At 40.3% G+C, this 25,632-nt stretch overlaps 1 protein-coding gene across 2 annotated transcripts in view; it reads left to right on the forward strand.

Moving 5' to 3' along the window:
* The first annotated feature begins 702 nt into the window (after positions 1-702).
* The window catches only part of LOC109895755 (nuclear receptor subfamily 5 group A member 2-like), a 29,267-nt gene continuing 4,337 nt past the window's right edge, over positions 703-25,632 (forward strand). Inside the window, exons 1-6 of one of the 2 annotated variants that reach the window (XM_020489714.2) lie at positions 703-900; positions 2,943-3,061; positions 3,162-3,303; positions 7,559-8,217; positions 12,457-12,576; positions 13,546-13,693. In XM_020489714.2, coding sequence (XP_020345303.1) covers positions 879-900; positions 2,943-3,061; positions 3,162-3,303; positions 7,559-8,217; positions 12,457-12,576; positions 13,546-13,693 — 1,210 coding nt within the window. In that variant the 5' untranslated portion in view covers positions 703-878. The remainder of the gene's footprint in view (positions 901-2,942; positions 3,062-3,161; positions 3,304-7,558; positions 8,218-12,456; positions 12,577-13,545; positions 13,694-25,632) is intronic. The other variant, XM_020489715.2, reaches the window with a different exon arrangement.

A 25,632-nucleotide genomic window follows, 5' to 3' on the forward strand; every position in this document is an offset into this window, starting at 1 on the left:
ACAATAGTGTCAGAGAGAGCCGAACAGATAGAATGAACCGAACAGATAGAATGAATGTAGCCGGCTTGGGTAGCAACCCTCAATTTGTGTTGGCACTATATCTTGTGGAAGGATTAAATAATAATTATCATTCCTGATTTTATAAATGTACAATGTTTGGTTAAACCACTAAGTTCAAGTTCTCCCTTGGAGTTTATCCTCGGGAATTGTAGATAGATGGTAGTGGTTCAGATGATTATGTGTGCCTCTATGGTCACCGAGGGGCTTGCATTACACAATGCATTGACCTACTGTCATTAGATTTCTGAACTATATTAATTACATATTTTCTACAATTGTAATGCGATTCCGTATTGTCTTTGTCATAGCCATAGTATGGCAGTTTCACAGTAAGAAAACATTCATAATTACATTACCTGATGGAACTGCCATACACAGTGCTCAATGATAGACAATACAATATGGATTGTTTGAAATATGTCCATTTTGTGGCATATATGATACTGATGAGGTTGAGGACACTGATAGCCCCGTACGATACACTGTGTCTGTATGTGTGCATCTCAGTTATTATATTGCTTGGATTGTGAGAAAGGGGCGCATCATCGTATCCGTGGTCGTCACATGACATGTCGATGACCAATAAGAACTTTAGTAACTTTTTTTGCTATTTAATAAAGAAGGAAGAGCAAAGACAAAGCTGGAAATGACTGCAGTTATTCGTGGAGATCCCCATTTTCCTAAATCATCTGTTTTTAGGCTAAGTATTTGTTTTGTATATTCGGATTTTATAGGCTATCTAAAGTGGCCAAAGCTTTGCAGCATCTTATTTAAGGTTTTATTATCGTCGACGTCTGGCCTACCTCATAGGCAATTAAATGTTGGGAGAAAAGGCACAAGGTAAGTCTAATAATCCGCTAGTTGAATCTGTACAATTGTCTTAAACTTTGGATATGCCAACATTAACTTTGTAAACCCACAGATAGGCTTATGCAATATTTTATACATATAGCAATATGCCTCTAATGTTTTGTTGTAGCAAGCCCATTTCGAATAGCCTATTTAAAGTCATTAAGAATGAGATAGACCACAATTTTAATAAAGAAATTCTGTCTGCACTTCCCATATTTGTGGCTAGGCCGTAAAGCATAATGCATCCTGACATATATGATATAAACCTTGCATAAGCCTTCAGTAGGCAATCTGGGAAAGAAGCTATTCAAAAGAATTTATCCTTGAACACTTTTATTTTTTGTTTGTTTGGCTTCTTCATGTCTCAGTAAGAAAAATAAGAAAAATATTACGCTAGCTACCTAGTTTGGCGCATTTGAAATAAAAGTGGTACAAAATGAAATGCTTCCTCTCCACATCTGAACTTGAGGTATAGAGTAGGCTAATCGATTTGCATAATTGCCAGAACGTCAAATAGAGTCAGTGTGAATCAGTGAATCTAATTTAATTCTACAAAATAACTTATACCCGAACAAAATAATTAAGCCTACTTATCGAATATAACCTAATCTTCCTATTTTGTAATGAATAATTATTTAAAAAATAGTTAATAGACTAACGCTCCTTGTTGAAATGTATTGTTGAAACAGCCTTGAAATATAATTAAGTCATATGCAAAGGGCCTGCGTTTCCTTTTATAAATCTACCTAGCATATATCTAAGGCCTGTTGATGTGAAAGTATACGTCTATCCTTTGATGCGTAGGCTATAGACCTACTAATTTCTTGTAAAAACAATATTGCTGTTCACATCAATATGGCCTAATTTAGTCACATAATTAAGATAACGAAAACTAAAACGACTGATGATTATGAGAGAGTGATATCAATAACAACAAAGGCATGATAAATAATATCAGTAATTGTAATAACGATCGATATAGCCTAACAATGCTACATAATGTTAATATAAATATGATTATTATTAATCATCATGCTAATACGATTAATAAGAAAATAATACTAATAATAGGCCTACTAACAATATTAATAGTAATGGCTAATATCACCTTCGGTCATCCTCTGTTCCTTTTTGATGGTTCACGGCATTCTCCTTCAGATTTGACATCTCTAACCGTTTATTATGTTGCAAGAAAGAGTACACCGTACCGCTTAGGTTGTTTCCGAAAAATAGGTGGTCGCATCCACTGATCAATGACCAATCTCCCAATAGAAGAGCCTTGAGTACAGGACCTGTGTCGAAGGCTATGCGTGCGAGGTTTATACAGACAGAAGACTACTGAAGCTGAAGCGCGCGTGGCGGTGTTGTGTGTTTGGATTATACAACGCGTTATTCTATCCTGGTTTGGGTCATTTCATGATTTATAGGATTAAGCACTTGGAAGAAGGGGACAATTAAGGTATCCATCTATGCGTCTTATATTTGGTGTCTTTTGGGCTCAATGAATCTGTCTAATCATGTGCCTGTTTAATTTTAGGATGTTTGTTACCCCTAATAGACGTAACATAAAAATAAAATAAAATAGGATTTGTATAAACTATTAATATAAAAATGGTATGTATGCTCGCATACAGTATGGAATCATCGGTCTTATTTTTGTGAAATAGATCAGCTGTCATTATTAAAATGCGAATATCACTAGATCAACTATTTATCACGTTCAATGTGGAAATCAATAAACTTCTGCATTCTTCGCCTATGTACATTATGATTTGTCAACCCATATTAAGATCATAATTATTAGCCAAACTTGTTTTTGTTAGGTTTTAGGACTATTGGAATTACGTTTGATTTAAAACAGACATTTTTGTCACAACTGCTATGAATCCTGCAATTTCGTCCTGCATTTTACAATATGTCATGGGCAGTAAATGCATTCGATTAAGAAACGGTACATTATTTGAATTAATTGATTAATGACATCCCTGCGTCACCGTTTTTCTTGACCCTTGATTTTATTCGCTAACTAGGCGTCCCTTTGAAAGTAATGGACTACACCTATGATGCCGATCTGGAAGAATTGTGTCCTGTTTGTGGAGATAAGGTCTCAGGATACCACTATGGACTCCTTACATGTGAAAGTTGTAAGGTATTTTCATTTGGAATTACTCATTATTTAAAATGTCCTTTCCCTCCCTTGTGTTTGTGGGTATTGTGGCCCGTCAACCTAATGTAGATATTTTCTCCAGGGCTTCTTCAAGAGGACAGTCCAGAATAATAAGAGGTACACTTGTGCAGAAAACCAGGAGTGTAAAATAGACAAAACACAGCGGAAGAGATGTCCCTTCTGCCGATTCCAGAAATGCCTCAATGTTGGCATGAGATTAGAAGGTATGGTTCTCCTCATCATTTTACCCCTTAATTTGACGTTATCAGTGAGAGCATTTCAACATTATTGTCCAGAAGAAAAATGCCCTTAATGTTGTGGCATATTTTTCCATATGCAAATCAAATTTTATGACTGTAGATCTATTTGCATTTTTTAAAATAATTTGCTATTCATCTAAAATATGTACATTTCTTCTTTATGGTCAGTAGGCCTACACTAAAAATAAAAGGTATCTGGAGCATCCTAGGGGTTCTTCAAATTGAAACTGTGGGGAACCCCTATAAGTTCTTCCAAGAACCCCATTTAATGGATCCTCAAATAACCTTTTGGGGTACATTTCTGAACTATCCCCCCTTCCCTATTATTATTATTATTAATAATATGCATAACAATAACACACTTTTTTGTTGTCAGTGTTTATTTTGATTTTAGTGGCAAAGCAGAATAAAATATCAAAATATGACGTAAACTCAGAGCAGAGCCCCAAGTTCAATGGGCATACCCTCTGGAGTGTTGATGTTAATGTGTTGATGTTCTCTGTATCTATTGCCAGACTGATTTTGCAGTGAATGGTGATCGAACAGGTTTCCTGTTATATTCATCACAGGTGTAGGGAGAGTGAAGTCTGTGAATCCCAAAAATAGTTATTACAGAGATGATTAACAGAATATGCACACGACAGTATTCACCTTGCCCTATTTGATAAAAGACCAAGTCCACATTATGGCAATAACAGCTCAAATAAGCAAAGAGAAATGACAGTCCATCATTACCTAAAGACATGAAGGTCAGTCAATACAGAAAATTTCAAGAACTTTGAAAGTTTCTAGAAGTGCAGTCGCAAAAACCATCAATGGCTATGATGAAACTGGTTCTCATGAGGACTGACACAGGACTGGAAGACCCAGTGTTACCTCTGCTGCAGAGGATAAGTTCATTAGTGTTACAAGCCTCAGAAATTTGCATCCAAAATAAAGGCTTCACAGAGTTCAAGTAACAGACACATCTCAACATGTTCAGAGGAGACTTGTGTGAATCAAGCCTTCATGGTCGAATTGCTCCAAAGAAACCACTACTAAAGGGCACCAAGGAGAAGAAGATTTTTATGAATTGTTCAGCAGTCTAAAGGCTTGGGGTAGAAGCTGTTGAGGAACCTTTTGGTCCTAGACTTGACGCTCCGGTACCAATGATTTATTTAGAATTCAAGGCACACTTAACCAGCATGGCTACCACAGCATTCTGCAGCGATACGCCATCCCATCTGGTTTGGGCTTAGTGGGACAATCATTTATTTTTCAACAGGACAATGACCCAACACACTCTAAGGGCTATTTTACCAAGAAGGAGAGTGATGGATTGCTGCATCAGATGACATGGCCTCCACAATCCCCCAACCTCAAACAATTTTAGATTGTTTGGGATGAGTCAGATCGCAGAGTGATGGAAAAGCAGCCAACAAGTGCTCAGCATATGTGGGAACTCCTTCAAGACTGTTGGAAAAGCATTCCAGGTGAAGCTGGTTGAGAGAATGCCAGGTGTTAAAAAAAATTTGACCGGTAGTGTATGCCTCCTCCTCTGTATACCTGCAGACACAGACACAAAATTGAGCAGTTCAGTCATCCGCACCCAATACAGCCAGCCTTCAAATTATTCTTATAGCATACAGTTGAAGTCAGAAGTTAACATACACTTAGGTTGAAGTCATTAGAACTCGTTTTTCAAACACTCCCCAAATGTCTTGCTAACAAACTATAGTTTTGGCAAATCGGTTAGGATATCTACTTTGTGCATGACACAAGTAATCTTTCCAACAATTGTTTACAGACAGATTATTTCACTTATAATTCACTGTATCATAATTCCAGTGGGTCAGAAATGTACATACACTAAATTGACTGTGCCTTTAAACAGCTTGGAAAATCCCAGAAAATGATGTCAATGCGTTTGAAGCTTCTGATAGGCTAATTGACATCATTTGAGTGAATTGGAGGTGTACCTGTGGATGTATTTCAAGGCCTACCTTCAAACTCAGTGCCTCTTTGCTTGAGATCATGGGAAAATCAGAAGAAATCAGCCAAGATCTCAGAAAAAAAGCCATACTACGGTTTGCAACTGCACATGAGGACAAAGATCATACTTTTTGGAGAAAAGTCCTCTGGAAACAAAAATATAACTGTTTGGCCATAATGACCATCGTTATGTTTGGAGGAAAAAGGGGGAAGCTTGCAAGCCGAAGAACACCATCCCAACTGTGAAGCACGGGGGTGGCAGCATCATATTGTGGGGGTGCTTTGCTGCAGGAGTGACTGGTGCACTTCACAAAATAGATGGCATTTTGAGGAGGAAGATTATGTGGATATATTGAAGCAACATCTCAAGACATCAGTCAGGAAGTTAAAGCTTGGTGGCAAATGGATCTTCCAAATGGACAATGACCCCAAGCATACTTCCAAAGTTGTGGCAAATGGCTTAAGGACAACAAAGTCAAGGTATTGGAGTGGCTATTACAAAGCCCTGACCTCAATCCTATAGAAAATCTGTGGGCAGAACTGAAAAAGCATGTGTAAGCAAGGAGGCCTACAAACCTGACTCAGTTACACCAGCTCTGTCAGGAGGAATGGGCCTAAATTCACCCAACTTATTGTGGGAAGCTTGTGGAAGGCTACCTGAAACATTTGACCCAAGTTAAACAATTTAAAGGCAATGCTACCAAATACTAATTGAGTGTATGTAAACTTCTGTCCCACTGGGAATGTGATGAAAGAAATAAAAGCTGGAATAAATCATTCTCTCGACTATTATTGTGACATTTCACATTCTTAAAATAAAGTGGTGATCCTAACTGACCTACGACAGGGAATTTTTACTAGGATTAAATGTCAGGAATTGTGAAAAACTGGGTTTAAATGTATTTGGCTAAGGTGTATGTAAACCTCTGACTTCAACTTTACATATTCTTACCCCTGTTGATTGATTTCCTTTGAATTATGTCCATTTTCTGTTTTACAAAGATTTGCACAAATATGAAAGATAGATGGTATCATCGTGAAATAATATCAATATAGATCATATAAGGGACATATAAGGGACAAACCTTAAATTAAGGAGATCTTTACATTTTTCAGTTAAGTGCCTGCATCTGCTGTCCTTTCACATTCAAACGTTTCAGTTTGGCAGTTAGGTTCATGCAAGAAACCCCACCAACTAAGGAGGTTCCTCCATGAACCCCACCTCCAATGGGGTTCTTGGAAGAACCTTTTGGGGGCAATTTTCAGTGTCAAGAATCCAACATTTCTTCAAAGAACTTTGAGGATATTAGAAGAACCCTTGTTGAACACCTACATTTTAGAGTATAGAATGGATTTTATAGCCTGTCTTAGCAATCAGTTGCATCTGTATTGTCAAATGTTTGTGCAAAAGTTGTTGTGGTAGCTTTGCATTAGGGACAGACAACATACAGACTAGAGTGTCCATGTGGTTTTGTGAGGGGATAGAGCATGCAAAACATGACGGTGGCCAGAGCGCCGATTTCACCAGTGATTCCCAGGCATGTGATGCGAGAAAGCACCTGTTTCCGTGGAGAAATGACACATTCTTGACTTGCTGATAAAACTCTGGGCTTCTCGCTGATGGTTTTAAGCGTTCTATTTACATCAACAAGCTTAGTGTTACGTAACGTCAAAGGCATTAGCTTATGTTGTGTATAATAAATTGTCAAAAAGATCATTCAAATGTGTAATAGAATAAAGGAGAATGGGTCACACTTTCAACAAACTATCTGTTGATGAGCAACTGCTTGCTACAGTTAGGGTTAAGGTTAGGGTAAGGCTTCGAATAAGGGTAGGGTTAAGTTTAGGGTTAGGAAAAGGGTTAAGGTTAGGGTTACAGCTAGGGTTAGTAGATAGTTAGCTGAAATGCTACTGATACTGTAGTCTATCCAAATAAAGTGTTCCCGGAGTATGATACCCTGGCGGTTGTTTTACATTGCTTTTTCAAAAAATTTGTTCAGGAAACTGCCAAACATTCCTGACTAAATTAGGATATTTTCCTGTGCACTTGTTATGGCTGCATTTTCAATGATAGACGTTTGACTGAGTTTCTCTTTATAAGGACTTACATAAAGGAGTTATTTTACATGAGTGACATTTTTCCTTGATATCTTTCTGGCTAAAGGAGCCTAGTAACAAATGGCATATAACAGATCCACTGTTGTCGATAGCGGTTCTGTTTCTCAACGTGATGTCTCTTCTTTGACAGCGGTGCGTGCAGACCGCATGCGTGGGGGCAGGAATAAGTTTGGCCCCATGTACAAGCGGGACAGAGCCATGAAGCAGCAGAAGAAGGCTTTGATCCGTTCGACAGGCTTCAAGCTGGATTCTGCTCCTCCACAGCTCTCGCCTGTACAGACTAACTATGGCTTCACCGGCACCCTGCACAGCCTCCCATCCCTCCCCAAAGGCCTTATGCCCTCCATCCCAACCTCCATCAACCCCACAGACTACGAGGCCAGCCTCTACGGACCCCCCTCCCTGGGGGTGGCCATGCAACCCCATGGGCCCCTGCCCACCCAGTACCAGTACACAGCATTCCCCAGCAGGGCCATCAAGTCTGAGTACCCTGACCCCTACACAAGCTCCCCAGAGTCTCTGGTGGGGTACCCCTTACCTGACGGATACCCCTCCGGTGGCTCCCCGCAGCTTCCCAGCCAGCCCCCCCTCGTGCTGGAGCTGCTGCGCTGCGACCCAGATGAGATGCAGGTGCAGAGTAAGATCATGGCCTTCTTGCAGCAGGAGCAGAGTGGCCGGGGCCGACAGGAAAAGCTCAGCACCTTCAGCCTCATGTGTCGCATGGCCGACCAGACTCTGTTCTCCATAGTGGAGTGGGCCAGGAGCTGCATCTTCTTCAAGGAGCTCAAGGTAAGCTCCCAGGCTCCAGTCCACAGGGAAACAATAGGCGAGAGATGCACATTGAGAAATTATCCTTATAATCATGATCGCATTATCATATCTTATCATTGTAATGATCGTACTTAATAGATAAGCAATATCAAGAATATTCAAGAAAAAATTATAGAGGTAGAGCTTTATCTTTTGGTTACCTGATGTTCTTTCTAAAACGTTGCACCCGTACACAGATATTGGCAGTAAAGACTGAAGGCCTGTGTAAAATGATCTATTTATTATGACAGATTGCTGTCATTGTTTCTGTATCTCCTTGTTCCTGGTGGAGGCACTCAAACAGCAGCAGTTAAAGAGGTGACGCCATAACCCATTCTGTTTCCCTCTGGGTAATGATTTGAGATGCATCACTGTCCAAGCCAGATAGGCCTTGTACTTTAATTCCCTTTGTCAACTGAATGGTGCATTTGTGTTGTGCCATACGGTACAGCACAAGTTATGGCCCCAGTCAAATGTTACTCCCGGCCCCAAAGGAGAAAGACATCAATACTGTTGTCGGACACTGTGGTGGCTGACCTGGATATGTTACAAAATACTTTTCTATTTACATGTTGTTGTTTTTTCACCTGCATTGGTATCAGAAGTCTGATGGCACTACGTTGTGATAAGAGCATCTGCTAAATTAAGTAAATATAATTGCAAATTAAAAAATTACATTTGCAAAGCATGCTGAATTATTCTAATGAGCTCCACCTGACAAAAGGCCATTAATAATACCCAGTGTGCTTTGCAGTTAATTTTGGTATGTGTATTTTCATGTATACATTTACATTTTGATAATTTGGTAGACACTCTTATCCAGAGTGACTTACAGTGCGTTCAACTAAGGTAGATAAACAACAACATATCTTGCTATCAGTTATAGCAAGTAAAACGTTTCGGGTATCAGTTATGAGAATATTGTTGTTGTTTTGGGCCAGTTACTTGCAAATTAAATTCTGTACTTTAAAATAGAAAATACATGTATTTTAATTAAATGCATTTGAAAATTTAAGTATTTTGTAGTCTATTTTGATACATTGATTTTAATGGTATTTTGTAATTGAATTTTGTACTTTTTGCCCATCCATAATGAATGCTGACCAGTGCTATTGCTCAATGGTCACTGTGCAAATTGTTCATGATGTCCTCAGCCAGATAATGGTTTGCGACGGGAACTTACTAATGGATTGTTTGTTCTTGTAGCACCAGATCTGAATTGAAGTGTACATTTAGAAGCAACTTTTTGTCACGTTATTGTTATTTCTCTCTCAGCCTTGTCTTCGTGACAGTGAGTCCATTGTGTGGATTATCTGATGGGCCACACTCCCTGAGTGAGAAAGGAACATGGTACAGTGCTTTCAGAAAGCATTCATATCCCTTAACTTATTTCACACATTGTTGTGTTACAGCCTGAAATCAAAATGGATTAAATATTTTTTTAAATCCTCACCCATTTACACACAAAACCCCATAATGACAAAAACATTTTTTAAGACATTTTTGCAAATTTATTGAAAATGTAATACAGAAATGTCTATTTTACATAATATTCACACCCCTGAGCCAATACTTTTGACAAGCACCTTTGCAAATGTAATACAGTTATTACCAGTTATTGAAAATGTAATACAGAAATGTCTATTTTACATAATATTCAGTCAGTCAGTCAGTTATCAGTCAGTTATTACCAGTTATTGAAAATGTAATACAGAAATGTCTATTTTACATAATATTCACACCCCTGAGCCAATACTTTTTACAAGCACCTTTGCATGGGTTTGTCTGTATCAGCTTTGGATTTTCTCCCATTTCTCCCATTCTTCCGTTCTCAAGCTCTGTTAAGTTAGATGGGGAGCGTCAGTGAACAGCAATCTTCAAGTCTTTCCACAGATTTTCATTGGGATTCAAGCCTGGGCTTTGGTTTGGCCACTCAAGGGCTTTCACATTCTTGTTCTGAAGCCAGTCCAGCGTTACTTTGGCTGTATGCTTGGGGTCATTGTCCTTTTGGAACATAAATCTTCTCCCCAGTCTAAGGTCGTTTTCACTCTGAAGCAGGTTCTCATCAAGGATTGGCCTGTATTTGGCTCCATTCATTTTCCCCTCGATCCTTACCAGTTTCCCAGTCCCTGCCGCTGAAAAGCATCTCCACAGCATGATGCTACCATCATGTTTCACGGAAGGGATGATGTTAAATGGGTGATGAGCTGTGCCTGGTTTTCTCCAGACATAGCGCTTTGCATTCATCAAACACAGAATCTATTGCCTCATGCTCTGAGTCTTTCACGTGCTTTTTTAAATTAAACTACACGCGTGCTGTCACGCGACTTTTTCTCGGGAGTTGCTTCAAGGAACTATGTAGTTCTTTCAGAGTGGTCATTGGGATCTTGGTCACCTCCCTGACCAAGGTCCATCTTGCCCGGTTGCTCAGTTTGGTCGGACGGCCAGCTCTAGGCAGTCTGGGCAGTCCCATATTTTTTCAATTTCCCAATGATGGAGATGACTGTGCTCTTGGAAACTTTTGACACTCTAGAAATGGTTTTATACCCTTCATCAGATATATGCCGCATCACAATTCTATAGTATAGTTTCTGCTCTGACACACTGTCAACTGTGGGACCTTATATATACAGGTGTGTTTCTTTTTAAATAATGTCCAAACAATTGAAATGGCCATAGGTGAACTCCAGTCAAGTTGTAGTGGCATCTCAAGGATGATCAAAGGAAATTGGATGCTCCTGAGGTCAATTTAGAGTGTCATAGCAAAGGGGTTTGAATACTTACGTAAATGATACCCCAGTAGACTCAAAAATACCCAAGACAACTCAAAGCTATAATCACCGCCAAAGGTGCTTCTACAAATGAGCAAAAATGTCTAAAAACATGTTTTCACTTTGTCATTATGGGGTATTGTGTGTAGATGGGTGAGAACAAAATCTATTTAATCCATTTTGAATTCAGGCTGTAGCACTACAATATGTGAAATGAGTCAAGGGGTATGAATACTTTCTGAAGGCACTGTATCTTTGTATAGGCTGTGTCAGAGGGATACACACATGGGCCCGTGACCCCTCACTTTAGTCTTTCAACTGGGTTATTTTAAGGCTGGTAGGCCTATATGCCTCTGAGGACCCATGTTCTGATGTAGTGATCAGTGGTCAGGAGTTACTGTAGTATCATCAGTACTATGGTGTAAGACCTGACTGGGGAGGAGAATTCTGCCCCCGGACTCACAATGGTCTGAGACATAACATCAATGATAGTAATGGGGCTTTTGTTTTGAAATAATATCAGATTAAATGGTCATCATATCTGATTTTATAAAATGTTATGTAATCTCACCTAGCTATGGGATTATGCTTATGGAAAATGTGAGAGGCTGTGTGTATGTGAGTATGTGTGTGTGAAATGTTGTATCTGTTTCCTCCTTGAGAGAAAGTACAGTAGGTTGCTGTGCCCTTCAGCTTCCTCCCCATGACCCCCCCTGATGAATCAAGACGTTTTGTGTTGGTCCTGTAGCTCCAACCGGGAGCAAGATTGGACTTCTCCTCTGGACAGATATATAGTTTCATTCAAGTGGTAGTAATTCTGTCATCCCCGTGCCAGATGAATGTGTGTCCGGGTGCGGGACAACGCTATTAGGGGGCTACAGCAACACTCTGTGTGTCATCAGCTGCAGAGCTGCAGAATTACTGACTGAGGCGTCCTTCGGCTCCCAGAGTCATATCTACTAGCAGTGAGGAGTGTCCAATCACCTCCCCCTGGCCAGCCCCTCACACACCACACGCTACCGTCAGCTTTAATGGGCTAGCTAGGGGGGTGACGGAGGACACGGAGAGGTGAGGAGGTTGGAGAGGTCATCTCTGTGGCTCGTAAATGCAGCATGATGAGTTGCGAGACACTGACACCAGACCCAGACGCTGGAAATATGGCACAAAGACCCTCATCTTCCTCCCTGGGTTTTATAGTCACCCCATTTATCTGTCCATGTAGCTATGTGTGTTTCAGGTGGAACCACACAATCCCATGTGGATTCTAGCTTTTAAGGGGGTTGATGTTAGATTGATGCCCGCTTGAGTTTGTAATATCAGTGTAGGCTGTTTTATTTGACATTGGGTTTGACATTAGATTGGTTCTCCACTACCACCAAGTTTTGCCGTCTGTGTGGAATGAGTTTAAGCTTTGAGGTGACCTGCTGTTTTCTGTCTCTTCTTTGAGGTGGGGGATCAGATGAAGCTTCTTCACAACTGCTGGTCTGAGCTGCTGGTTCTGGACCATGTCTTCAGACAAGTGCAACACGGGAAGGAGAGCAGCCTGTTGCTGGTTACTGGCCAGGAGGTAAGCAGCCTCACAGTTCCAATATAAAACTAATACAATGCTCATGTATTCATGAAAAGCAGCAATACATATACAGTCATACACACATGCACATTCATCATGTAGTCATGACAAATATACAACCTCTATGGATAGCAATAAATATTTGTGTAGCTAGATGTATTTTGCAATAACTTGAATCTATACCGTAATTACTGTCATTACACTGTTCCAATGTAATTACCACACATTATTTCAGTGACACAATATAAAGTGGGACTATATCCACAAATAGATAGATAGCCTACTACTGTATGTGGAGACCCTGTGAGTGTAAGGAGTGCCTATCCCTGACCAAATGATGACCCACATAGATGCCTGCTGTTGTTTTTCCACATTTGGTCATGTTTTGGAGATGCAGAAGAGAACAGGAAAAAACAACCATCAGCTGACAGGCTTCAGCTTGTCTCTGCAGCTTGTAACTGACGCCTGGGTTTGGGGAAGAGAGGGGAAATATTTGTTTTTATTTTTCTCTTGTTAAAATGTCATTATTTATTTCTCATGAGACAGCAATGGAAAAGGTTTATTATTTCTAGAAGCTACTATGGGAATTGGAGGATTTAACGTCCAATATGTTACATAACACATAAATCTCATTAATTTAGAAAGTGGTGAGAAACTACAGCTACGGCCATGATTGGGAGTCCCATAGGGCTGCGCACAATTGGCCCAGCGTCATCCGGGTTAGGGTTTGGCCGGGGTAGGCCGTCATTGCAAATAAGAATTTGTTCTTAACTGACTTGCTTAGTTAAATAAAGGCTAAATATTTGTAATTTTTAAATACAGCTGACTCACTGTATGGCATCTATGTATCTGTACTGAAGCTGTACTGTAATTCAGTACATTTGTACTGTATGTGGTGTGTTTCCGGCACAATTTAAAGCCTGTATACAGCAAAACATCATGTTGTCCTCCGGTGTTGTGTTGCAGATGGATCTGTCATCCATGGGGTCCCAGGCAGGGGTGACTCTTTCAGGACTGGTCCAGAGAGGACAGGTGCTGGCTGGGAGGCTACTTACCCTGCAGGTGGACAGGAGAGAGGTTGCCTGCCTTAAGTTCCTCCTTCTCTTCAATCCCAGTGAGTAGACCACATGGATACATATATATATATATATATATATATATATATATATATATATATATATATATATATATATATATATGCACAGTTCCAGTCAAAAGTTTGGACACCCCTAATCATTCCAAGGTTTATTTATTTTGACTAGTTTCTACATTGTAGAATAATAGTGAAGACATCAACAGTATGAAATAACACATATGGAATCATGTAGTAACCTAAAAAGTGTTAAACAAATAAAAATGTATTTTCTATTTGAGATTCTTAAAAGTAGCCACCCTTTGACTTGATGACAGCTTTGCACACGCATTCTCTCAACCATCTTCATGAGGTAGTCACCTGGAATGCATTTCAATTAACAAGTGTTTCTTGTTCAAAGCTCATTTGTGGAATTTATTTCCTGGTATACAGAACATAGCACTATTTGGTAAAAGACCAAGTCCATATTATGTCAAGAACAGCTCAAATAAGCAAAGAGAAATGACAGTCCATCATTACTTTAAGCCATTATGGTCAGTCAATCAAAATTTCAAGAGTTTTGAAAGTTTCTTCAAGTGCAGTCGCAAAAACCATCAAGCTCTTTGAATAAACTGGCTTTCATGAGGGCCGTCACAGGAAAGGAAGACCCAGAGTCACCTCTGCTGCAGAAGATAAGTTCATTAGAGTTACCAGACTCAGAAATTGCAGCCAAAATAAATGCTTCACAGAATTCAAGTAACAGACACATCCAAACAGGAACTGTTCAGAGGAGACTGCGTGAGTCAGGCCTTCATGATCTAATTGCTGCAAAGAAACCACTACTAAAGGACACCAATAAGAATAAGAAACTTGCTTGGGTCAAGAAACACGAGCAATAGACAATAGACCAGTGGAAATCTGTCCTTTGGTCTGATGACTCCAAATGTAAGATTTTTGGTTCCAACCGCTGTGTCTTTGTGAGACGCATAGTAGGTGAACAGATGATCTGATGTGAAACATGGAGGAGGAGGTGTGATTGTGTGGGGGTGCTTTGCTGGTGACACTGTCAGTGATTTATTTAGAATTCAAGGCACACTTAACCAGCATGGCTACTACAGCATTCTGCAGCAATACAACATCCCATCTGGTTTGAGCTTAGTGGGATGATCATTTGTTTTTCAACAGGACAATGACCCAACATACCTGGCTGTGTAAGGGCTATTTGAGATGGTTTGGGATGAGTTGGACCACAGAGTGAAGGAAAAGCAGCCAAGAAGTACTCAGCATGTGTGGGAACTCCTTCAAGACTGTTGGAAAAGCATTCCAGGTGAAGCTGGTTGAGAGAATGCCAAGATTGTGCAAAGCTGTCCTCAAAGCAAAGGATGGCTACTTGAAGAATCTGTAATATGAAATATATTTTGATTTGTTTTGATGTCTCCACTATTATTCTACAATGTAGAAAATAGTAAAAAAGAATGAAAACCCTTGAATGATTTGGTGTATCCAAACTTCTGACTGCTACTGTATATTCACGGTGTACTCTACCATATTAGATTATGATTATTAGTCTTATAATATATATATTATTAATATACCATTTAGAAGATGTTTTTATCTAATGTGACTTACAGTCATGCATGCATACCAGTGCTGTGCAGTGAGGTTGGTGGCTTGGTAAGCATGGGCTATTATCAAAGCCAGATTTACTCACAAATAAACCTTGAAGCCCAAGTTCACCGTGCAACAGATAGCTCCGACAACCAGAGTGACATAGGCTATTAACTGAGATTGACAAACAATTCTCACCAAATGTAAATACCAATGTAGACAAAATACAGAAGCGATAGCCTACGATGGCGACATGTTTGATATGATCTGACAAAATGACACTGAGCTCTGCCATAGACCGATGTAGCATCCACAGTTACAACGAATAGGTGGCACTGAAAGACCAATATATGGACACATTTCATCCGCAAACTCCATAGCCTTTCACAATGGATTTACAAATATTTTTTACACCTACATATATACACTCAGGGCCAGTTTATTAGGCACACAAAAATAGTTAGCTCCTACAGACAGTGAGTCATGTGGCGGTGGCTTGCTATATAGAACAGGCAGACAGGTATTGAGACATTCATTTACTGTCCGACTGAACGTTAAATTGGGCAACACAAGTGACCTAATTGACTTTGAATGTGGTATAATCGACCGTACCAGACACGGCAGTTCCAGTATCGGCCAGGCTTTTTCACACACGACAGTGTGGAGGGTTTCTCGAAGATGGTGCGGCAAAAAACAACAACATCCAGTCAGCGGCTGTCCTGTGGGCGAAAACAGCTCGTTGACGAGAGCAGTCGAAGGAGAATGGCAAGAACCGTGCAAGCTAATAGGTGTGCCACAAACAGGCAAATAATGGCGCAGTACAACAGTGGTGTGCAGAACGGCATCTTGGAATGCACAACCTGTCGGTCCTTGTCAAGGATGGGCTATTGCAGCAGACAATCACACCGGTTTCCACTACTATCAGCTAAAAACAAGAAGAAGTGGCTCCAGTGGATACGCGATCACCAACCCTGGACAATTGAGGAGTGGAAAAACATTGCCTGGTCCGACAAATCCCGGTTCCTGTTGCGTCATGCTGATGGCAGAGTCAGGATTTGGCGTAAGCAGCATGAGTCCATGACGAAATCCGGACTGGTGTCAACGGTACAGGCTGGGGGCGGTGGAGTGATGATGTGGCTGCAGTTGTACTTCCCCAACACTCCCAATACATCATCAGCAAAGGCCGTAGCTCGTTTGTCATGCTTACATCATCAAATCCCCAAAGTCACATAACGCAACATCACAGAGATCTGGGCTTTGTTTGTAACATCTTTGTTCTCATCTTCTTCTAACACATCAAATGGGCCTGTATAAGAAGGATGTCCTTTCGAATCACATCACTGACTGCTTCAATCAAATCATTCTGTATTCTGTTTGATGTACCCAAAAACACTGTGGAAGTCTCCAGGTGTCTAGCTAATCTTTCATCTTTTTCAGCAAAGGTATACAATCACACCACGTAGTTGCTACGCTTACATGAGCTTGTACTCTAATCATTACCGTGAAATTCGAACTCTTGTTTCCCTCGGTAGCATGTTGCTCTAATAAGGTCCTTCAAAAAGTTTTCCCGCTAATTGATTGCATTTTTGAACATTTGTGCTTATTGCCTTCTGCCATGTGCTAATTGCTGCGCTGATGTGAAAAAATTGCCTAATAGGTTATGAACAGTTTAAGCTAAGCGATCAGCCTCGTTGCTTTAAAAAAAATTATGCTAGTGGTTGTATTAATTTAGGATCTATCGCATCCCACAACTGGCCCAGAGTATGTTTGGAATATTTATTTATTGCACAGAAGGACAAGTTGGCCAACAGAATAGGTCAACTTTTGTACTATGGGGGATAGTAGATTGACATAGGCTAGTGCTCTTGCTGTTCATCAGGTCTACTCTTGTTGGCTGACTAACAGTAGGCTAAATGTGAACAGTTCTAACATCTTCAATATGCGCCTCGGAATTCGATAAGAGGGACCTGCGCAGTTACATCCCGAATGTGTCTGTCTTCATCCACTTGTAGCCTACTTCTTTGCTAAAATGCCTGTGAGAAAGGACCCGATTACGTGACGGCATTGGCTACATCTGAGAGAGCAATGTGCGTGAGAGGTGCTTCGGAGCACCGCAGCCGGGAGAAGGGGAGAAAAAAAAGTATCCTGAAACTCGCCAGTCTATTCTTGTTCTGAGAAATGAAGGCTATTCCATGCGAGAAATTGCCAAATAACTGAAGATCTCGTACAATGCTGTGTACTACTCCCTTCACAGAACAGCGCAAACTGGCTCTAACCAGAATAGAAAGAGGAGTGGGAGGCTCCAGTGCACAATTGAGCAAGGGGAAAAGTACATTAGAGTGTCTAGTATGAGAAACAGACACCTCACAAGTCCTCAACTGGCAGCTTTATTAAATAGTACCCGCAAAAGAGTTGCAAAGAAAAAGCCATATCTCAGAATGGCCAATAAAAAAAAAAGATTAAGATGGGCAAGAACACAGACACCAGACAGAGGAAGATTGGAAAAAAGTGTTATGGACAGACGAATCTAAGTTTGAGGTGTTCGGATCACAAAGAAGAACATTCGTGAGACGCAGAAAAAACAAAAGATGCTGGAGGAGTGGTTGATGCCATCTGTCAAGCATGGTGGAGGCAATGTGATGGTCTGGGGGTGCAGATTTAAACAGGGTAAAAGGAATATTGAAGAGGAAGGCTATACCCTGTGGATGGAGACTAATTGGAGCCCGTTTCCTCCTACAACGGGACAATGACCCAAAGCACAGCTCCACACTATGCAATAACTATTTAGGGAAGAAGCAGTCAGCTGGTATACTGTCAATAATGGAGTGGCCATCAACCCATTGAGCTGTTGTGGGAGCAGCTTGACCGTTTTGTACGTGAGAAGTGCCCATCAAGCCAATCCTATTTGTGGGAGGTGCTTCAGGAAGCATGGGGTGAAATATCTTCAGATTATCTCAACAAATTGACAACTAGAATGCGCAAGGTGTGCGAGGCTGTAATTGCTGTAAATGGAGGATTCTTTGACGATTGCAAAGTTTGAAGGACACAATTATTATTTCAATTAAAAATAATTATTTATAACCTTGTCAATATCTTGACTATATTTCCTATTCCTTTTCCTAAACATAATTTAATGTATGTTTTCATGGAAAACAAAGTCATTTCTAATTGATCCCAAACTTTTGAATGCCAGTGTATATCATTTATTTCACTGAGACGCGCACCGACAAAAAGGCGCATGAATCTCAGATAAAGCGTCCGTGCGAGCAAAACAGCCACCCCTTGTTTTGGCAGGTGTATAGTCTATAGACAAAAATAGTATTGCAAGCCATATTATTTCTGGCCAGACAGCGTCAGATACATGTGCTACAGATAGCAAGACAGAGGGGCATGTAAAATATGTGTGAAGATAATGTGTCTTGAGTATAATTTAAAATGTTGATACAAGAAGAAGGGGAGGGGTGTGTGGCGAAGATATGCCACGTCTCTCTCCAAAATACATGCACTCAGCTCTCCGGAATGTGCTTAGCTGTCCCCCGCCAATTCTTACGCATTGTTTCATTGTGTGAATTGTTGCATATACTGTATTACATATGTCATTACATAAGTCACCGGTAGGCCTAGTAAATGTACCGTTAAACCCTGTAATTTGGGTACATTCATTTATGATAATGAATGTATCCGTTACAGTAATTGACTGTTCTTTAGAGTCCATTAAAAGGGGTTCTTTAGAGTGCTACACTATAAAGAGAAAAGGTTCCTTGAGTATCCTTTAGGGGTTCTTCAAATTGAAACTGTGAGGGAACCCCTCTAAATTCTTCAAAGAACCCCTTTTAATGGATCCTCGAAGATCCTTTTGAGCTACTCCCCCTATTATTATTAATAATAATAATATGCATAACAATTACACAATATTTTAGTTCTCAGTGTTTATTATGACTTTAGTGGCAAAGCAGAATAAAAAAAATAAAAATATGACGTAAACTCCGAGCAGAGCCCCAAGTTCAATGGGCATACCCTCTGGAGTGTTGATGTTAATGTGTTGATGTTCTCTGTATCTATTGCCAGACTGATTTTGCAGTGAATGGTGATCGAACAGGTTTCCTGTTATATTCATCAGAGGTGTAGGGAGAGTGAAGTCTGTGAATCCAAAAAATAGTACTTATACAGATGATTAACAAAACGTGTACAGGACAGAATTCATACCTTGGTTTTTGTGGTTAATATGAATGAAAACAAAAACAGTTTTGATAATGGTTTTAAAACACATACCTTGTCCATAATGTAGAGGCCTATGGGATTTTCATTGAAGAGGTAAGGGAGGGGATGGTAAATGTGATCTGCATAACATACCAATACCAATTGAAATATGGCTCCTCCTCTGTACACCTGCAGACACAGACACAAAAGTGAGCAGTTCAGTCATCTGTACCCAATGCAGCTAGCCCAACATTCATATCGCCAAGCATCACACGGAACACATCCACAGCCAAACTCATTCCATAAACCAGTCTCAATAACAGGTTGCACTGACAACGAAACAAAACACAAGTGAGCAACCTAACAGCTAGACTTGTTTACAATGTACCACATCTCTGGTGAGCACAAGAGACTAATGTAATGTTGTTTAGAAAGTAAATGCGTGTCAGATAAGCTAACAGCAACTAAATTCTTTATGATGGCAGACATGTTTGTTTATATTTGACTTGGCGAAAACTCCCTAATCCCAGAATGCCATTCACTATAAGATGCAAAGTCACAGATGGCTGCACTCATTGCCTGAAAAAAATGAATTTAGTTGAGCCACTTTTCAGCATATTACAAATCGTCAATGTACTTGTTACGGTGTACAGTATACAAGAACCGGAGCACATTACTTGACAAGTCGTTTACTGTTTTTGACAAATCAAAAAACAAATCAAGTGTTTTCACCTCACAGATCATCACACCAAATACAAGCCTACTGCCTGGCCTAACCGTAACGAGAATGCTAAACAGGGATAAAAACATTTTAGGGGGCTTTGTGGGGGGGGGGGTTCATTTAATTTGTGGGTTTTTTTCAGGTCCGTGGGGTGTAGAAATAGGAGAAGGTATCATGGGGGGATATGATGCAGGAAATATTACTTTGATGGGGGATTTATCAATAAATGGGGGACAACCACAAGAGAAGTTTATACGCTAAATAAAAAATAAAACCCCTGGAAAGGAGGGTCTGAGCTGGCAACCCTGAGGTACCAAAGTTACAATCTGATGCAGTTCAAAACAACTGGGAACTGGGAAATCTCATACTTCTGACTTTAGTGCGTTCAAGACAACTAGGAACTCAGGCTCTGACTGGGAAAAATCCCTTTGACTGGTCATCCAACTCGGAATTCCAACCTGGGAACTCTTTCTAGAACTCCGACTTTCTGACCTGAAGGTCAATGACGTCATGATTTTACCTAGTATTCACAGTTGTCTTGAAAGCACCATAAGTCAGTTGAGTGGTCGATCCCTTGTTATAACATCTTTGGTCTGACAGACGCTTACATGACAACCAGAATGCATTGTATGATGTCAACAAACATGGCACCACACATAGCTGGCAAATAGTTTAGCAGTAGCTCATCATCATCAGTACAACATTCAAAGAAGTATTTTACACACATCATGTGTGTCCATTACAATCGATGCAAGAATCGTAATGCATGATTTGTCACCAGTACTTGAAAACATGTGAATAAAACAGTAAATACATTATGATCCATACATACATATGGTGTGCTACAGCAGAAACGACAACATGATATACAGAAAATAAGCAACTTACTTTGATAGGATCGCACACATGTCCATAGCCCCATTTGTAAGGAAAACAACTACGAAGGCAATGCGGGCGCCAGCCAGAAAATGTGCTGGGGGAAAATGTTTGTGCAAGGCCTGTTCTGATTAGAGATGCGCAATGTACTTGATCTTGGAAAACACTAGGGAAGTGATTGGGCTCTTGTTGAAGAGAGAAGTTTGTCCGCTCAGTAAAGCCTCAAACATAAATGGTGCGCAACAGTGAAATTAGTTACTTTTTATGCGAATTAACGAGGAGGCGGGTCACACCTCAATTCAAACTATTGTTAGAAAAATAAACTTGTTTGAAAATAATTTTAAATTGACAAGTTGAAACATAGCCTATATATAATTAGCAGGCAGCGTGCCTTGGTTTGAGGGCAGCATGGGTAACTGTCCTGTTGTGTAACAATCACATTTTGGAACAGTGACAGCATTCTGACATCACCTGCATGAAAAAACTCAGGCAGGGGTGACGGTTAGAGATATTTGGAACTCGTGTGATAAGGTTAAATTGAGTAGATCTTTACATTTTTCAGGTAAGTGCCTGCACCTGTTGTCCTTTCAAATTCAAAACTAAATGTTTCAGTTGGGCAACTAATGAAGCTCCTCGGTGAACCCCACCTCCTATGGGGTTCTTGGAAGAACATTTGGGGACAATTTTCAGTGTCAAGAACCCTAAGGTTCTTTGAAGAACGTTGAGGATCTTAGAAGAACCCTTCTTGAACCCCTAATTTTTAGAGTGCAACGTCATACGAGCCGGATTTCTGCCTGCTTGAACGCCAATAACTCAGATACACATGAAAACATGAAATTACCCAAGGAATCGATGGAACATCACTCATAGATGCACAAAAACAATATTACATCCAAAATGGGTGAACCTGTCCTTTAACTCATCACTTCCACCACAAATAAAGTGAGCTTCTCCTTCATTTTTTCTTCACCTCACACAGTAAATCAACGAAGTCTGTTTTTTAAACATCCATTGAGAATGATAATAGTTCCTCACAGTATTTGAAAAATCTTTCCAACACTCTCCTGGCCTCGATAATCACCAACCCTCGATGTGAAAGAGCAAAATATTGTGGTCTGATGATCCCGTATCCAGTGGAAATGTCATAAAAAACAGCTGTCTGTCCCGAGCTCACTGGTGCAGGAAAGTCTGAGGGCCCAAAATAGGCTAGTTGATACAATGTTGCAAGTTTGCTAGTGACAGCTTTGGGCTTGACCCAGTTGAATGATTTGATACATCGCACTTCACCAGCATAGCTAAAGTCAAGATAGATAGAAAGGGAGGCAGACAGGCAGAGTAGATTAATGCGATTGAAAGAACGTTAACTTTCATCAGGGTATTTTCTGCTGTTTATTTGTCGGCTTAGGCCTATGTATTTGATGATGGAAGTTATAGGCCTACTGCTGCATTGACCTATAGGCTATCTCTGAGTTACATGCAGCCCCCCCCCCCCCCCCCCCCCGCCATTGGATCAACAGTGTTTCAATGTGTCAATATAGCAGAGGCTGGTGCTCTCGCATTAGTTACATTTTTGTCATTTTAATTCAGATTTTTATGATTAATCACGTGACAATGATTTTGAGAAATGAGAACATTATTATTGAAATGAAACTGTTCCATGAAAAATAATCATAACTGGCATGCAGACCGGTAGAAATGGTAGGATAAATTGTAAACTTAAAAACCTACAGGCCGCCGATGGTCTTTACTATAACACCCATTAAAAAAAAACAATAACGTGCCCCCCTACGGAAATCTGCCTGCCCTGGCATACCCTGACGCCTTTCCTGAGGTTTTAAGGCAGTTTTAGCATTATATTTTTTTTGCACATAAAAAAACCAACAGAATAGTTTTGAAAAAACATTAAATAACAGAACATAATGACAGTTTTATATAATTTTATTTCCTATTTGTCTTTTCATAACAGCTTTTTAAATTAGATTATCACAGTGTAAGCACTGACTGCACAACATACAGCTCATGTATAGCTCATTACAGCTAGTCCAAGAATGGAATAGATTTGTGATAGACCACATAACAGGACTTTTTTTTCTCATCCTTGAAAATGATTATGGCCTTTCAAGTTCTGAATTTGATTAGGTTTGAAGTACTTCTACACACTTTTTTGTAATGTTGCTGTGGTTTGGGCAAATAACTTTTTCAAAAGCTTTGTTGGAAATAGGTTTTAGTTGACAAGATGGTTCGGATCTATTCAACCCACGCTGTCCCATTTATTTTGAAAGGCAGTAGTGACATTTTAAATGGAAATGTCACAGCCATTGATATATTTTTCCAGAAGGATCCAACTGTTGTCTGAACCAAGCCTTTATTCTCAGGTAAATTCACTTAATTAAATGCAGGGCCTTATCAAAAGGCAACATTAACAAAGAAGACAACTCTACCCATTATTCCTTAATAGCACTCAATGGAACAATAATGGATGGGCCTATCATTGGATAGTCTGACTGACATTCATGCAGTACCTTCTGCATATGTTGTGTGTGTGTAGACAGCAGTTGCCCAGATTCCCTTAAGCGACTGCTATTTAGAGCCAGCGTGCTGGGAACAAAAGGATTTAGAATAATGAGAGCACTCGTCACAGGCAGAAAATGTTACCATCTCCGTTGAATGTTTCATTCTCTCGCTCCCTCTCCCTCGTCTTTCAATCAATGAGTCAGGTTTGTCAGGGCAATTTAGTTGCCCTTAAGCGTTTTGAAAAGATTATTCAAAATATTGAATTACTATATGAATACCTCTCCTGGCAAGACTCAGCTGATGCTGAATAGGAGTCCATTTGATGGTCCAGGTATTGTCACGCACGCACACGCACACACACACACACACACACACACACACACACACACACACACACACACACACACACACACACACACACACACACACACACACACACACACACACACACACACACACACACACACACACACACACACACACACACACACACACACACACACACTGCTGGCCCACATCTCAACAAGATGCTGATGCTAAGACTTAACACTGGGATTTGAGGAGCAGTTTAAAATATATGTATCAATATTCTCCCATTTATGTGATCATCTAGAGCAGTGGTTCGCAAACCTTTTATAGTCCGGTACCCCTTCAAATGTTCAGAAATCTGGCAGTGGCTACCGATTAAATACAATTTTCACAGAACCACTTGTTGCAATTTCAATGAGGCTCTCTTGTTCAGATATCAGTAAGTCGACTGGAGGCAGGGCATGAACGGGATAATGAATCCAGTTATTTGTGTAGTCGATTTCGGGAAAGTACCTGCGTAATTGCGCACCTAGCTCACTCAGGTGGTTCGCTATATAACATTTGACATTGTCCGTAAGCTTGAGTTCATTTGCATACAAAAAAATCATACAATAATGGAAAGACCTGTGTGTTGTCCTTGTTAATGCAGACAGAAAAGAGCTCCATCTTCTTAATCATAGCCTCAATTTTGTTCCGCACATTGTATATAGTTGCGGAGAGTCCCTGTAATCCGAGATTCAGATCATTCAGGCGAGAAAAAACATCAACCAGAAAGGTCAGTCGTGTGAGAAACTCGTCGTCATGCAAGTGGTCAGACAAGTGAAAACGATGGTCAGTAAAGAAAACTTTAAGCTCGTCTCTCAATTTAAAAAAACATATACTTTGCCCCTTGATAACCAGCGTACTTCTGTATGTTGTAAAAGCGTTACATGGTCGCTGCCCATATCATTGCATAATACAGAAAATGCATGAGAGTTCAGGGGCCTTGCTTTAACAAAGTTAACCATTTTCACTGTAGTGTCCAAAACGTCTTTCAAGCTGTCAGGCATTCTCTTGGAAGCAAGAGCCTCTCAGTGGATGCTGCAGTGTACCCAAGTGGTGTCGGGAGCAATTGCTTGCATGCGCGTTACCACTCCGCTATGTCTCCCTGTCATGGCTTTTGCGCCATCAGTACAGATACCAACACATCTTGACCACCAAAGTCCATTTGATGTCACAAAGCTGTCCAGTACTTTAAAAATATCCTCTCCTGTTGTCCTGGTTTCCAGTGGTTTGCAGAAGAGGATGTCTTCCTTAATTGACCCCCCATAAACGTAATGGACATATACCAGGAGCTGTGCCAGTCCCGCCACATCTGTTGACTCATCCACCTGTAACATACAATTCACTGGCTTGTATGCGAAGCAGTCATTATTTCAAAACATCTCCTGCCATGTCACTGATGCGTCGTGAAACAGTGTTGTTTGATGAAGACCTTGTCTGTATAGTTTTTTGGGCCTTTTCCCTCAGCATTTCCCCAGCCATATCCACGGCAGCAGGAAGAATTAAGTCCTCCACAATAGTATGGGGCTTGCCTGTCCTAGCCACTCGGTAGCTCACCATATAAGACGCTTCTAGCCCCTTCTTATTAATGGTATCTGTTGCTTTTACACATTTCTTACTACTCGAAAGTTGTCTTTATTCTAGCTCAAAAAACTCACATGGCTTTTTTTTCAAATGGTCATGTTTAGTTTCTAAATGTCTGCACAAGAGT

This window comes from Oncorhynchus kisutch, linkage group LG8, assembly GCF_002021735.2.
Source record: "Oncorhynchus kisutch isolate 150728-3 linkage group LG8, Okis_V2, whole genome shotgun sequence".
NCBI lineage: Eukaryota > Metazoa > Chordata > Actinopteri > Salmoniformes > Salmonidae > Oncorhynchus > Oncorhynchus kisutch.